The sequence below is a fragment of the Misgurnus anguillicaudatus genome, chromosome 3, assembly GCF_027580225.2.
Source record: "Misgurnus anguillicaudatus chromosome 3, ASM2758022v2, whole genome shotgun sequence".
NCBI classification, from domain to species: Eukaryota; Metazoa; Chordata; class Actinopteri; order Cypriniformes; family Cobitidae; genus Misgurnus; species Misgurnus anguillicaudatus.
The window spans coordinates 35,829,836-35,847,182 of record NC_073339.2 but is presented as its reverse complement, the minus strand read 5'-3'; the positions used below and the strand labels follow the sequence as shown (position 1 = coordinate 35,847,182).

The 17,347-nt window shown below is 37.3% G+C and overlaps 1 protein-coding gene across 2 annotated transcripts in view; it reads left to right on the top strand.

Annotated features, from left to right (window-relative positions):
- Nucleotides 1–17,347, top strand: part of tusc3 (tumor suppressor candidate 3) — a 112,764-nt gene that overhangs the window by 51,936 nt on the left and 43,481 nt on the right. Inside the window, exon 7 of one of the 2 annotated variants that reach the window (XM_073865790.1) lies at nucleotides 6,108–6,158. The exons of the other annotated variant lie outside the window; for it this stretch is intronic. Coding sequence (XP_073721891.1) covers nucleotides 6,108–6,143 — 36 coding nt within the window. The 3' untranslated portion in view covers nucleotides 6,144–6,158. Of the gene's footprint in view, nucleotides 1–6,107; nucleotides 6,159–17,347 lie in introns of those variants that run through there. 2 annotated transcript variants of the gene reach the window in all.

Sequence of the window (17,347 nt, the reverse complement as noted above, 5' to 3'; positions counted from 1 at the left end):
ACTCTGACGTCATCCACTTGTCGTTTCTTGCAGCGCCTCATGAAGTCTTACACACCTATTAATACATCCTACAAGCCTAAATTTTTTTGTTCTTGTACATTAATATGAAATAAATGTGCTAAAATGTAATTTAAAAATGTATTTAGATAGTTTGTAATACATTTGAAACCCATCTTTGTATGAAAGATGAGTACAAGTTTATACATTTTTGTTATACGAGATATTATGTTAAATGCATTTCAGTTCATATTCATGACATCTCACAATAACAACGATAAGGACACCTATGTTTTTAAGATTATTTTAAGTACAAAAAAAATTGCCTTCTGCATTTTTGTTTTGCTTTCCCTCCATTGTACCGAAATTAAACCGAACCGTGACGTTTGAACCGAGGTGCGAACCGAACCGTGACTTCTGTGTACCGTTCCACCCCTACTATAGACCTTGATTCCTGTGTCAATATACTTCACTTCCTTTGTAAATAGTCCTCACTTCTTATGTCCATATACCTCACTTTTTGTACCCATAGACCTCACTTCCTGTGTCAATATACTTCACTTCCTGTGTAAATAGTCCTAATTTCTTATGTCCATAGACCTCACTTCCTGTGTCAATATACTTCACTTCCTTTTTAAATAGTCCTCACTTCTTATGTCCATATACCTCACTTTTTGTACCCATAGACCTCACTTCCTGTGTCAATATACTTCACTTCCTGTGTAAATAGTCCTAATTTCTTATGTCCATAGACCTCACTTCCTGTGTCAATATACTTCACTTCCTGTGTAAATAGTCCTAATTTCTTATGTCCATAGACCTCACTTCCTGTGTCAATATACTTCACTTCCTTTTTAAATAGTCCTCACTTCTTATGTCCATATACCTCACTTTTTGTAGCCATAGACCTCACTTCCTTTGTCAATATACTTCACTTCCTGTGTAAATAGTCCTAATTTCTTATGTCCATAGACCTCACTTCCTGTGTCAATATACTTCACTTCCTTTTTAAATAGTCCTCACTTCTTATGTCCATATACCTCACTTTTTGTAGCCATAGACCTCACTTCCTTTGTCAATATACTTCACTTCCTGTGTAAATAGTCCTCACTTCTTATGTCCATATACCTCACTTTTGTCCATATACCTCACTTTTTGTACCCATAGACCTCACTTCCTGTGTCAATATACTTCACTTCCTGTGTAAATAGTCCTAATTTCTTATGTCCATAGACCTCACTTCCTGTGTCAATATACTTCACTTCCTTTTTAAATAGTCCTCACTTCTTATGTCCATATACCTAACTTTTTGTACCCATAGACCTCACTTCCTGTGTCAATATACTTCACTTCCTTTGTAAATAGTCCTCACTTCTTATGTCCATATACCTCACTTTTTGTACCCATAGACCTCACTTCCTGTGTCAATATACTTCACTTCCTGTGTAAATAGTCCTAATTTCTTATGTCCATAGACCTCACTTCCTGTGTCAATATACTTCACTTCCTTTTTAAATAGTCCTCACTTCTTATGTCCATATACCTCACTTTTTGTACCCATAGACCTCACTTCTTGTGTCAATATACTTCACTTCCTGTGTAAATAGTCCTAATTTCTTATGTTCATAGACCTCACTTCCTGTGTCAATATACTTCACTTCCTTTTTAAATAGTCCTCACTTCTTATGTCCATATACCTCACTTTTTGTACCCATAGACCTCACTTCCTGTGCCAATATACTTCACTTCCTTTGTAAATAGTCCTCACTTCTTATGTCCATATACCTCACTTTTTGTACCCATAGACCTCACTTCCTGTGCCAATATACTTCACTTCCTGTGTAAATAGTCCTCACTTCTTATGTCCATATACCTCACTTTTGTCCATATACCTCACTTTTTGTACCCATAGACCTCACTTCCTGTGTCAATATACTTCACTTCCTGTGTAAATAGTCCTAATTTCTTATGTCCATAGACCTCACTTCCTGTGTCAATATACTTCACTTCCTTTTTAAATAGTCCTCACTTCTTATGTCCATATACCTAACTTTTTGTACCAATAGACCTCACTTCCTGTGTCAATATACTTCACTTCCTGTGTAAATAGTCCTAATTTCTTATGTCCATAGACCTCACTTCCTGTGTCAATATTCTTCACTTCCTGTGTAAATAGTCCTCACTTCTTATGTCCATATACCTAACTTTTTGTACCCATAGACCTCACTTCCTGTGTCAATATACTTCACTTCCTTTGTAAATAGTCCTCACTTCTTATGTCCATATACCTCACTTTTTGTACCCATAGACCTCACTTCCTGTGTAAATAGTCCTCATTTTGTATGTCCATAGACCTCACTTCCTGTGTCAATATACTTCACTTCCTGTGTATGTAGTCCTCACTTCTTATGTCCGAAGACCTCTGAAGCTGTGTCCATAGACCTTGCTTGTGTCCATATACCTCACCTTACAGTATCCATATATCTCACTTCCTGTGTAAAAAGTCCTCACTTTTTATGGCCATATAACTCACTTCCTGTTTCCATAGACCTTTTTATATCTATATACCTTGGTTCCTGTGTCCATAGTCCTCATTTTATGTGTCTTCATACCTCACTTCATGTGTCCATAGACCTGGCTACCTGTCCCCCTATAATTATTGTCCAAGTCCCAAACATATATTACCACCAATATTTGTTTTTCTTGACTGTCTGTTTATATGAGTTTTGCGTGACGCATTTTGGTACAGTATGTGTTCATTTAGAGTCATTGTTGAAGAAAAAGTTTCTGGATCCCCTCATTTCCTGTGTCATTAATTCCACTGAATATTCCTACCAAAAGTGTAGCCTACATTCATAAGCAAAATGTTATACACACGCCCGAGTATAATCCTTAAATATTTATGCGCAGCAGCAATCCAAAGCGGCTTTGCTCACATGTTGTTTTGCATTTGTCTCTCATTGGCTTCCAAGTGATCCCTCCAGTCAATAAAATGATAAATCTCGAATGAATTAAGGCCTTTTAATTATTAAAACATAAATAAGGGGATCAGCTACTTGGAGTACATAATCCTTCCCAGTACAGCTTCATCATCGTCCCTCATTAAGCTGCAGGCAGGAAGTTTGAAGCCGCGTTCCTCCGCCTAATAGCCGTCTGAGGCAGAGGTGAATGAAAATGCTGATGGCATGGAAAATTAAAGTCAGCGAGGTGAGGTTGTAACATCTAACCTGTGCTATACAGAAGATCATTACACTGTAAACCTGAACAGTACGATGCACTCGTGAACTCTACTTAAACCTGTGAAATAAGTTTATTCAACTTAAAAGTTCTATGTGTTTTTAATGATGTCACTGCTTTGAGTCTCACAAACTAAAAAAAGTAGAATAAGAACTTGGCTAATGCAGAAATTACTTGTAACTTCCAAACCACTGCCTCATTTTAACAAACACTGCAAATAGTTACAAACTTTTGGTGGTTTTGATGAGGTTTATGGCATTCAATCTGTCAGTTAAGCTAAGAAAGAGTCTGCCACTGCAAATTTGCTTCAGTTTAGAGTTAAATCAACATAATTGAATAGGATTTCCAGTTTCCAGCATGCTTTGCATGAGCCTGACTTTATGAGAGCATTTTTTAAAATTAAGTGATATTGTGGTTTTCAGTAAAGAGAAAGACTTAATAGTGTTATACATTCATTTATGTTGGAGATTTAGAAGATTTAGGAGATTGTGGGTACAATTGTTCAGAAGTGTAGCGTCTGTTCTTAGGCTGTAGGTCGACTATGTGTTGCTTTATCATTTAAAAAATAACTGTGTGAAGTCAATGCCAGTACTAAGCTCAGTTTCTTCACACTTACACATGAGTCACATTCTCTGTTTTTGTGACTTGTGAACAAAAAAATAAATGGTAAACACTATAGTGTATAGTACAGGTATAGTACAGTCCTTCCAGAAAAACGCAAAGTTTTTTTGTGATTGTTGCGGGCAAAAATGTTTGATCTTGTGGCACGTGTTCTTAAACAATACGATGGAATATGCGGGATATTTATGCAATTTTATGTTATGAAATTGTGGGAAATTGCAAAAATTACAGGAACTTGCAAAAACTGCGGGAACTTGCAAAAACCGTTTGCAGCTTTTGCAGCTTTTCAATGATGTTCTCGTCACATAATCACGTCACTTCATAAAGTTCCCATGGCAACAGGGGACATGGCTGCGCTTGTGTGAAGTAAATGCAACATTTTTCAACTTTCTGCTAAGATAAAATGCGGGGATTATGAAATTATGCAAGCCCTGCATATTTTTCACACGAAAATCTGCAACTAATCCTGCAAAAGTGTGGCGTATTTGAAAACATACGGCCCCCACATAAATATATGCGAACTTTGGCTGATTATGCGTTGAATCATGCGATCACATAATCACGTTTTTTTGGAGGGACTGATAGTAGTGTACATAAATATTAAATACAATTTGGATTAATTGCAATTTATAAATATTATTTACTTTTTATTTACTAATTATTAAATTTTGTGTTGGTTTACTTATTTCCTTTTTTTTAGGTAATTGGTTTTCATAAAAGTTTTAAGTAGGTGAAAGTAAAATTTTTCAGAAAGCGTAAATTTAAAAGAGTTTTAGACAGATATATATTTTTGCTGTGGTCAATAACTCAGAAGTGTTGTCTATCAATACCAGGTAGAATTTTGAACAAATGTAAAACAACTGTATAATTTAACTTTAAAGGGGACAGAGAATGAAAAACCATTTTTACCTTGTCTTTGTTGAATAATAGTAGTCTACCCACATTCACAAACATACAAAAAGTGCTAAACATCTCAGTCTCATAGAAATTCCATTTTTAGAAATGTCAGCCAGAAAACAGCCCAATCTGAAAAACTGATGCTTATGACATCACAGGCATCTAACTGCCCCTCCACTTTAAAATAATTGGCTACATTTTTTTAATTGGCAGCAAAGTCAGCCAATCAGTAATGAGATTGCAAGTTAAGCCAGTAGGGGGAGCCAAATAGGTGCAAAACCACTTGTTTAAAATCCCCCACCCTAATAGAGCTATCTGAGAGAGGTTTTTAGGAAGCTTCAAAGGCATTACAGACCAAAACAAAAAAAAATTGTCTACATGTCACATCACAGAACAAGGATAAATACTCCGTTCAATCATTCTATGTCACCTTTAAACATAAGTAGGGCATTGTTACTTTTGCCCCTTTCAGCTTATCATGGTTTAAATTTCTGGACCTACACACGCAAATCGGTTGGAAAATAATGCGATATTTGTTAGCTCTGCCAAGTGTTGCGTGCTAAAGATGCTGTCATAGTTTGAAATGCAAATGTAGAAAATTGCTTCGCTACTTTTGTCCCGCTTACTTTCGCCCCGGTTCTCGCCCTACTCTAAACTTGCAAGGTTTTTACAGTGTAGTGCTTTTGTAAATAGTACTCTCGTTGACTGAAGAAATTTGCATCAAGCTGACCTCACGACTATGACTGGGATCGGAATGACGCAGCCTAAAATGGCTCTACAACTTACTACCCTACTTGTTGTCTGCAACATCTTGCATGGGATGTGACACACTTACAAAGCCAAATTACACTACGTTCCCTTCCTATAAATAACTGCTGTCTAAAATAAACAACATGGTACCTTTAGTGTATTTACTCTCTCTGTGTTTTGAAAGGACACAGGCCATCTGCTGTTTCACTACGCAGTTTCAGAATAAACTAGTTCAGTTTTAGACCACACCTGGACTGTACAAGACTTTTATGGACTGTACTTTGGGCCAGCTGCTCCAGGCAGTGGCGCCCCAGGATTGTTTTCATGGGGGGGCACAAATGGGCCAGTACAAATCTTAGGGTGGCACAATTAAAAAAATTATTATGCCTGAATCTAATGGTCAACAGTTTTCCCTTTGCTTTTAATGCTACTTGTATAGTGATTCTTATTTATTACTAGTATATGATTTACTAGAAACAAATAAAAATTGCAAATAATTTAAAGATCAGATGGTGGAATAGTATTAATCTATCAAAGATGAGTATCGACCGATCATCGTTTGATTTGTGTATTTAAAATACATTATTTTATTAAACTATACAATGAGTTATATCCAGTGTTATCCAGTTAACATACTGTAATTAAATGAGTGACATACTTTAGTCCTTAACACGTTTCTAGTCTTCTATAAAGTTTTCTCGACGTGGGCACCAATCTTACCTCTCTCTCTGTCTCTCTCTCTCTCTCTCTGTCTCTCTCTCTCTCTCTGTCTCTCTCTCTCTCACACACACACACACACATACACATACACATACACACAAAGACGCGTTTGAAGGGAAAAGCGCGTGTTTTCGGCAATGGCTCAGCCAAATTCGCGTCATTGGCATTTCGCATCGCCCCTTGCGAAGACGCGTCTGTCTGATTGCGTCTTTGCATTGACTTTGTATGTAATCTACTCGCGCAAATCGTTGAACTTGCGTTTGGTGAGTATGCCCCATAATGAATGGAAACACATTATTCCCTTCGAGGCACCGCAGGCAGCGAGTGCACATGCACAAGTGCAGCGGGTACACTGGCAAGAGTAGAGCGAGACCTTCAGCCTATGTGCCGGGCTTTTTAAGGGGGCACAGTGTGCACAGCTCACAGAAATGTGTGCATACACAGACATCAAACGAAATATTATAGATTCTTCAGTCTTTTCTATGGCACTTACATTTCTAACAAGCTGAGCGCCCCAGCCTTCATGCAAAAACCTCCAAAACAAAAGTGCTGACTAACTTTTATATCAAATACTATTCAATCGGATTAATGACATATTGAAACAGCATGTTTTGTTTATTTACGTTTTGTTTAATGACTTCTAATTGTGTCATTAATGCATTTTGCAAAACAATTAATGTTATTTTAAATCCATAAAGTACATAAACAACGAAAATGACATAAGCTATAGCCACGTGATTGATTGTAATGTTCAATAACGATTTAAAACAATATGTTTAGATAAAATTATTAGAGTAACGGACATTTGCATTAAATGTTACCCGTGAGCATGTGTGATTCTGCGCCCCCGTGAACTCTGGCGAACTTTGGCGTTGTGCCAAGAAGATAAATCTAGAAATCTCTACTAATATAACGTCCAGACGGGCACATTTTAAACTATACATTTTCTACACAGAGGAGGTTAACTGCACATTACCGTCCTGGGGTTTGGAAATGTTGTGGGCGTTTCTTAGACGTTTTAATTTCTCAGATAGCCAAATGCAACAGCAAAGCTTGTGAGCGCGCTCCGACGCTGATGACGCCAGAATAAAGAAATTTAACAGGATCAAAGCGGCGAAAATGACAAGTGAAAGTGACAAGGATGCAGCACAGAATTGATAATATTGCGCATATTAAACAGATTAAAAGACAAGCAACAGATTAATGGATGCTTCTTTGATTTTGAGGTTGCATGCAAAATCCAGTTGGCTCAAAAAACGAGGGTCAGTTTGAATGGGCATGACGTCTCTGGTGCCGGGGTTTAGCCCCGGATGGCCCCAGCCCAATTTAAATCCTGACAGTGATTATCTAAGTTGAAACAATATGCTTTATATAACGTAGAATTAACTGAGTTTTACTTACTAGTTTGTGAGTTTCTTCTGTAATGCATGCAATGGCTGAACAGGAGCGAACAGGACGTCACGTGTACGTCACATGGATGGTAGTGCGGCTGCGCGTAATCGCGGGTAAAGGAGAGGGGAGGGGTTAAGGTTGTATATTATCACATTATACAAATGTATTTTATTTTTTTACATAGTGCTTTTAGTGTACATTTTAATGAATACATATTACTACTATTATTTCAATCTAAAAATCTAAAAAAAAAAAAAATTTTTTAAATCTCATTCTGTTTGGGGGGGCCACTGGGGGGGCCAGTGACTTTTATGGGGGGGCCGCGGCCCCCCTGGCCCCCCCTTGGGGGCGCCACTGGCTCCAGGTTGCGTGGGGGTTGTGGTTTGTGTGTACAGTATGTGCACTGAATCTTTTTAACCTCTAGAGCTCATAGCCGCAGGGTTAAGAAGAGATGCAGAGCTAGCAAGTCTACCGCAGTAAAATGTATAGAAAAATTATAGGCATGTAAAAAACATACTGCGGCTCTGGGTGATCTTTTTTTACCTGCAGAGAACTTGCTACAGTTATCAACAATGTTTGAGCTCTGAATCCAATTTCATTTAGGCATAAGGATGTGACTTCAGAACTTTTTATATTTGTATTTCTACATTTGTACATCCATACATCATGCCTTTCAAAAAATTAATTGCCATGACTGGTAGCATCCTGATTAGTTAGAAAAGTCAAGTCATTTATTACTGAATCCATGATTAATAGAACATGTAAACAAACAACTACTTTTGCAAATATACAGTATTGGGCAAAACCCAGAATTTGTTATAAACTACAGAATTGTACAAAAAAATGACACTTGTGAAAATGTGCTTTAAAGTGAGAATGTTTAAAAACAAATAATGCATTACTAATAATTAATATGTAATTAACATCTGTTGTTTGTAACACCGGATAGATGGTGCTTTCTGATATGTGTTTAAATATCTATATCATGGGTTTCCCACATGGTTCCTGGAGGGCACCTGTCCTGCATATTTTTGTTCCAACCCTACTACAACACACCTGCCTCTAATTTTTAGGTAGGTCTTAACAACTTGATTAGCAGGTTAAGGTGTGTTTATTGGTTAAAGCTGAAATCTGCAGGACAGGTGCCCTCCAGGAACAGGATTGGATACCCATGATCTATATCAGGAGTGGGGAACCCTGGGTCCTGGAGGGCCATTGTCCTGCACAGTTTAGTTCCAACCTAACCAAACACACATGGATTTCATTTTCAAGTAATCCTGAAGACTTTAATTAGATTTTGTCAGGTGTGTTTTTAATTAGGGTCGGAACTAAACCCTGCAGGACAGTGGCCCTCCAGGACCAGGGTTCCCCACCCCTGATCTATATAGTCATTTAATAATGTCTTTTAGAAGCTACAAAGAGTATAAACATGTTTCAGAAAATAAATAAATCATAATAATTTACTCTGATCATCATGTTCAAATAATTACATACCCCTGGCTGTTAGCATATCTTGTTGCCTTTTTGAGCACCTTTAAATTTTGCATTATTTGTAGTAATTTAATACAGTGGTCTCCAACATGGTGCTCACGTGTATTCTGTGAGTCGCCCACCAAAGCACATTCATAAAATAACGTTATACCATATTTAAAAAAATCAATCTTGGCTTCTTTTTTGTATGTTAACATTTTAAACAATTAATCATTAAATTAATGAAGAATTAATGATGAACAAAATCAACAAGTAAAACAAAAAAAGTTAAAATAACTATATTAAAATAGTAGCCCTCCAGATTGTGGTTGCCCTTGCTCATTAAAAGGTTGGAGATCCATGATTTAATACTTTTTAATACAAGTCTTAGTGTGAAAAGATTGATCCCAATGTAATACACTGTTGGAAATGGGTCAAATATGCGAAAGATGCAGGAAAGCAAAGGAAGTGAAATTTAAAGTTGAAAGAAGTGAAAGTTGATCCAACTTTTAATTTTTTTACAGTACATGAACAACTACAGTATAGAAAAACATAAAAACAGTCGTTGATCATATGACATTGCAACAGCAGACAACAATCCATAGCATCAATTGTATGCAAACTTTTCATTTTGTCGCCTAAGTTAAAAAAAAATAAAAAAATAAAAAAATAAATAAATAAATATATGATTGGTCCCAAAAATCTAAAATAAGCTTCTATAAATAGCATGGAGATGTTTGTTTACATTTTCTATAATCAGAAGAGCCGCCATTTTGACCAACAACATCTCCCCCATGCATTAAAACTCACACGCTCTTCTGAACAAACAAACACAAAGACTAAAAGCAAACTTTTCATTTAGTCGCCTAAGTAAAAAAAAAAAAAAAAAAAAAAATAAATGATTGGTCCCAAAAAATCTAAAATAAGCTTCTATAAATAGCATGGAGATGTTTGTTTACATTTTCTATAATCAGAAGAGCCGCCATTTTGACCAACAACCCCTAAAAGTGCCTCTCCCCCGTGCATTAAAACTCACACGCTCTTCTGAACAAACAAACACAAAGACTGAAATCAAAAATGCAGAAAACAAACAAGCAGAAAAACATCTCCAAACGACAATTAAACTGGAGCTGGAGAGGCTAATGTAGTATAAATTGTTAAAAAGGCTCATCGCTTGTCTCATTTGTTGTACAGGATGGGGTGGTAAAAATGGTTCATTTATTTGGAGGATGTGATGGTAAGGGGTGAGCGGGGGATTGTTGATTCTTTTAATCTGTTTTATTGTTTTATGACTCCGGTTCGGAATCCTCTTATTCAGAGAATGTAGCCCGAAGACAGCCTTTATGAAATATTCAAGCCTGAACATTGATCCATAGCCGTAAACATGCTGCTAACAACGCCATGAATCTTTAGGCTCAGGACATCTGTAGTTCACAACACTAAGAGTTTGGTCAGAGTAGTACTTCTTCATCTGCCGTCCTCCCCCTCAAACTGGACCTGAAGGGAACACTTTTATTAGTGTGAGATTGCAATGTCAACTGCGATATATAGCTTAAAGAACTGTATCACTATATTTTTTGGTCTTTTCCAACTTATTAATTGTCTATTACTCTCGATTTATGAACTTGGTCAGAAATGGCTTTTTTTCCAATCAAAAGACCCACCATTTTGACCAACAGCTACTGTGGAAAAGTACATTATGAAGTTTCATATAAGAAGTACAATACATCAAAAATACACAATATGAAGCAAGAGATGTTTTCCACAAAATGTTTATTAATAACAAAACATGCTTAAAGGGCACCCATTTCATTGCTAAAAAAACATTATTTTGGGTATAATACAATGTGTTTGCATGGTTTATGGTTCAAAAAAACATTATTTTCCACATACTGTACATTTTTGTAGCTCCATATTTCACTCTCTTCCTGAAAGGCTCAAATTTTGTACGAAACTCATCGATTTGAAAAGTCCTGTGTCCCTGATTGGCCAGCTAATCTATACGTTGTGATTGGCCTGAGTACCTCTGACGTCATCCGGAAATGTGACGCTCCTTACAATGTTTGAAAGATTCGCTCATAATGCAATGCTAACAGGAGTTAACTAACTTTAGGGATGTCCCGATCAGGTTTTTTTGCCCTCGAGTTCGAGTCATTTGATTTTGAGTATCTGCCGATACAGAGTCCCGATCCGATACTCCTATAATACATAAAAAAGAATAAAGAAGAGCGAAAAAACAGATCCAGGATGTTCCTTATGTCATGCCGCATGTGTTGCTGTTTCTGTGTGGAGTCAAAAGAGTCTAACTCTGTGCCAGCGTGTTTAGATGTGTTAAAAAATAATGAGAATATATATAGTATATGTACAGGGGTTAAATTGGGATTTGTTTTGTGGGGAGGCTCTGTTTGGAGGGAGGGTTCAAGGGGTAACATGTTTAATCCTGATGACAGCAAAGCCACTGGTGTGTTTCAATGACATTTTGTACCTCTGATATGATTTTAAGTTTCAGTTTTAAAGCTGTGCCACATGTTGACCCAAACTTTAAAACCTGAACTTTAAATTATGCAAATCTATGAGTCTGACACCCTATATGCATTTGGTGCACATGTCATTATGCACAATTGATCAAACTTTGAAGGAAGTTATAAGACTCAACCTCCTTGACTAATTCTATGCATAAGATAGGCTACCCAAAAAGACTCAATTAACAAGAAAAACAACATACTGATTCAGCAATATGTCTTATAAAATAGCCATAGAGATTCCCTAAGCTGGTCAGCAGTTAGTTAAAAAATACCTATAGTTAGGTCGTAATTAACTTGTATAATCAAAATACATAATTTTATTTTATTTTATTATTTATACTATACAATAAGTTGTATCCAGTTAACTAGTGTAATGAGATGAGTGACATGGCTATACATACTTTAATACTTTGTTTCTAGACTTCTATTAAGTTTTTTCGACGTGGGCATGATTCTTGCCTCTCTCGCTCTATCTCTCATCTATACAACGTAATGTCATGATCCTGCGCGAATGCGCGTTCTTGAGGTTCTGAGTGAGACGCGGAGCTGCGTCTGAGCACATGATGACAAAAACGATCAACGCGTCGTTTAAATGAGCGGTAAAAAACACGGTTTTGTCGTGGGTTCCCTGCACGCACGAGTGTGAAGCCTATTAATGAAAACACGTCAATAGACTTCATGCGGCGCCGCAACAATCGACAGCCGGGTGACGTCAAACTTCTGCGAGAGTGACCCGCAAAATCATATGGAGGAGTTTGCTTTTAAATCGCTCTCTCGAAACTCGGACGTCATCCGGCTGCCGGTTCTTGTGGTGCCGCATGAAGTCGAACAAGCCTATTCTCTTCTCGTCAGTTCACACTGTCCTTGTTTGTTGTAGTCCAAGAAACGAGATTTATGTTAGAGATAATAACTTGCGTCATCGTTTACTTTGTGGTATGTACCTTTTACATATCATTAACATGTACTAATACACACTTAGACACCAAATGAAATCTTGAATGGGACCATAGGTGCAATTTAAAGATACAAATTTTCATCACCATATATTTTTACTAAACAAGTACTAAACTGGTTAGTTTTACTTTTTAACTAACTTTAAACATTTTTTTTTTGCTGAAGACACTTAAAGCTGATTTGTGGTAATTATTTTAATTTATTAGAATTTAACTCATTAAATCCCAACATTTTCCTTTTCCAACATAGTAAGCCTTTGAAATAATCAGTAATATGATATCAATAATGTATCAAATCAAATAATTATGTTTAATTCTTTGAGTATTTTGTGATACACTTAAAGTACATTCTGTATTAATTTAAATAAATTATCCTCTTTTGTGAATGTTTGGAATAATAAGTTCTGAGATCTGTCAAAGAGAATGAATATAATATAATCTGTAGTCTAATATTTAAAGCAACTCTGCCAAAGCATATGTCCAATTAGTTATTATCACTGACTAAAATATAATTTTTCGCTAAAAGGCCTCAGCCATACACAAAACTATAGAATGTTGCTGGGATAGATTTTTGGTCATCATTTATGGTTGTGCATCGAAGTGTGAAATTAAAAAAAAAGTGGAAATAGGTTGTGCGAGAGACAGTGGTCGGGGGAAAAAACATTACCCTGATTTTCTAAACTAAACGCTACATTTGCATGAAATTATATTTCTCTAGTCAGACTCTGAAAGTGCCATTTCCACATTTTTGTTGGCTTCATCCTGTAGCCCAGAGCAAAAGCCATTTAGAGAGCTGAAGGTTGTTTTGATAATGAAAGCGCCTGGCTGCTTACTGACGAAATGGCGAGGCAATGTGAGGTAAAGCTACACTTATAGTTGCTGTTCACACCTTAGGACAGATCACACACACACACACACACACACACATAAACACCTCGCTGTGTTTATACGCTGGATGAACATACTCTAGGCCAAAAAAGCTGAACAGTTTTCAACATTTTCTCTGGCTTTTATGTTGTGTTATGAAGCTATTAATTTCTTCTCCTTTTTTTGCTCCTGGCTGCATGGCCATTCTAATAATTTCCTAAAAAAGTAACTCCAGTCCAGGTAAAAAGGATTGTGGGTATTTGTCACAAGATAAATGTTCCTCTTGAAATTGTGCCTGCGCCAGTATGTGTCCAAGAACCATGAAGTCACAGCATGAAATGGATGACATTTCAATTGCAAATAGAAACTAGAAAGCAAAGAAATTTATGGATATCATTTATCCAAATAGAGTAGCTATGGACATCTCCACCTAGAAATGTGTTTTGGTAAAATAAAGACGTAGCAAATTATTACTTCAGTGTAGTTGCATTATTCCCATTTGATTAATTAACAACAGCTATCAAAAAGTCTTTTAAAAGGGAACTTTAAAAGTATATTTGCTATATTTTGCTATACGTATAGTTGTCCATTTTAAAGAGCACATATTATCCAAATCACAATTTTACATTTCCTTTGGTGTGTAAGTGTGTTAGTACATGGTAATACTATGCAAAAGTTACAAATCCCAAGTTATTGTTTCCAACTTAAATCTCTTTTCTTGTACTACAACAAACACAAGGATTGTAGGCAACAGTTTACTTCCTCAGCCTGTTGACGTGAACACGACAGTCATTATCATAATGCTGCCCATTTCTGACTCACAGCCTGTAAGTAGCCTATGTTTCATATTAAAATAATTTGTTACTGACAAAACCATGATTCAAACTCAAGTTTTGAGCAGTGCAGAGTAACGCTTGTTTTTTGTAGTTTCTATGATAACACATCCAGATATGTTTTTAATGTTTTCGTATTCCATACCTTCCTAATTTGCTGGCAAAGTTGATTTACGAAATGATCAGCTTGGTCATCTGGATTTTCTAGATCAGATTCGGCTCGTATAATAATGTAGTAAAGACGATATTAACTCCTGACAGTATTGCATTGGTATTTTCCAAACATGGTAAGGAGCGTCACATTTCCAGCTGTCGTCAGAGGTATTCAGGCCAATCATAATGTCACTAACTGGTTAGCTGGCCAATCAGAGGACACTGCGCCTTTTAAAACGGTGGGCTTTGTACGAAATCAACGCGTTTCAGAGAGGCAGTTCATAGAGGAGCAACAATAATGTATGGTATGTGGAAAATAATGTGGGATTGTGTCAATTGACGATAGTATCGTGTATTGACGATCGTCAGACATATCGCTAATAGCACCTGGACTCAATGCGTGTGTCTTGGACGGCTCTGACATTTTCTTGCACTAGAGAGGTTGTTTAGCACGCAGAGGGTTAAAACCAGCAAGTTTGTTGTTCCCACTCACTGGCGTGCAGGACATTTTTACGCAGTGTTGCCCTTGCTTCTTTTTTGTCCACCAATCAAGTGACTTGATTGGACAAATAAATAAATGAGTAAACTACTGCCCCACCCCACAATAGTATCATGTATCGACGATCTCACAGGCTGACGGTAGGTCGATCTCAAAATGGGGCACTTTCCCCAACAATACAAGCAAACACATTGTATTACACCAAATACACAAAATAACGTTGTTTTTAGCAATGTAATGCTGCGTGGTAGAGGCGTCAAGCGCGAGTGATTTCAATGTTAAGTCAATGTGAAGACGCGTTGACGCGTGTCTGGAGGTCTCGCGTGCGAATTAGGCATTTGGCGCAGCGCGGTAGACGCGATTTCTAGTTCGCACGAATTGAGCATCTGGCGCGGTACGCGCGAATGGTGCTTTTGTGCATTTTGCGTTTTACGCGAATTTGCGGCTGACGCTCAAGTTGAAAAATTTGAACTTTGGCGGGTTTTCGCACCGCATTAATCAATCAGGAGCCTGCTTGCTGCTGTGGCGGCAGCCCTGCCCGGAGTTACTCATTCCACATAGGAGGAATGCTTGATATTGTCCGTGAGCAGTCACCCAGAGCTATATGACACAAGTTCTTACTTCTATAGAGACAGGAATAAAAAGGACCTCGCTTGGTGTGTCAGTGAGGACATTGTGCAACCTGGTAAGTTGTAAATACACATTTCAATTTTGAGTCATGTGATGTTTATCGACCCGCGAACCAAATACAAACCGGTAACTCTCTCGATGAATGCACGATCAACATTAGCCATCTTGCAAACAGACATCCGCATAGCACTTGCCCCTCCCACAAGAAGCGGATTTCGCCTCTGACGCACGTCAAATGCTTGCTTTTTCAGCGCGTTTAGAGCGAAGTATAATGAAGAATGCATTCAAAATGTTCAAGCGGAAAACTAGACGTGGTAGACGCGATTTTGATGCCTCAAACGCGGCTGGTGTGAACCCACGGTAATAGGTGCACGTTGTTTTTTGCAATGCAATAGGTGCTCTTTAAAGTTAAAAGTCATGGGGCTTATGATCTTGTGTTTGGCCTGAACTCTGTTTTGTGGAATTAAACACATAGTTTACCCACAAATGAAAAATCTGACATCATTTTCCCATTCTTATCTGTTTGACTTTCTTAGCATGGAGCACTAAAGGATGTATAAAAATGTTTGGCTTATGTATGGAGAAACTAGTTGCATGCATTGCTCAGATGTAATTTTGGTCTTTAGTTCTTTCCATACTGTAGATTCTCAATTGGATTTAAGTCAGGTGATTGGCTGGGCCATTCTAGGAGATTTATTTTTTCTCTGAAAAAATGTAGAGTTTCCCGGCTGTGTTTTGAGTTAGGATTTACCCATCATGCGATGTTTCTTGCATGACACCTTGGTATTGAGACACAATTTTATAGGCCTTCAGTTGGGACTGTACCAGCTGTTGTTATCTGCACTGACATAGGGCATGATTGCTTCTTTATTACTGACTCTTTTGGCTTTCCATGCCTTTCTGCATTTTTTTTCTTTAGAGTTCCAATACTTTTGCCAGTGTCATTTTACATAATTAAACATAACTTAATTTATGGACTTCTATGGCTTGATTTCTATGCATGTGTGGATTGCATGGGTTGTTACCAACATCTGGTGAAAATTTCATGTCAATAGCATCAATAGCAAAATGGTGACGTGTTCAACACTTATTTTACCCACTGTATGTCAGTATAAGGGCTACTTTTATACATATTTCCTTAGTTTACTGTGAACTGTCCCTTTAATTGATCGTAAAAGTTAGTCTCCTGAATTTTATTTGTGGAATTTAATTTAATTTGCAGATTTATTCGGTATGCTGTTTCAAAGTCACCCCGACATGATCGCTTCTTTGGCCGCATTATCCTTGCTTCACTTCCCGATTTTCATTTAATTTCCCACATTTCGTAAATGAACTCTCTCAGCCTCTTTGTATTTACCACCTCTTAGGGCCAGCAAGAGGTAAATCATCTGTTCTTCCCTACCAACCACGTTGTCACTTTTATTGCATCTCCGCAAATATTTTGGCTTTGAGCTTGGACGCAGCGTTGCTGGGGAGTCTTTATTAACTGAATTGAACTGTGAACTGAAGCATTAAATAAATGTTGCACTTGAGGCAAAGATTTTTCAAGATCTCATCCGGCGACTGCCGTTTCCTTTTTTTCTGTGCCGGCTGATGCCGAGGGAGTGTAGCAATAAAAATGAATCTGTAGAGCAAATGGGGGCTTTAATTACAGCAGAACAAGAGACCTGCAGAGGAAAATAGAGAAAAAACAAACAAGAGAAGCAAAGGCTGATTAACTGTGAATTAATCACACTGATGCAAATCTTCCATTTTGCCACCAGGACCTTCTGGCTAAAGAAGTTTTTATGGTTAACTTTTCTC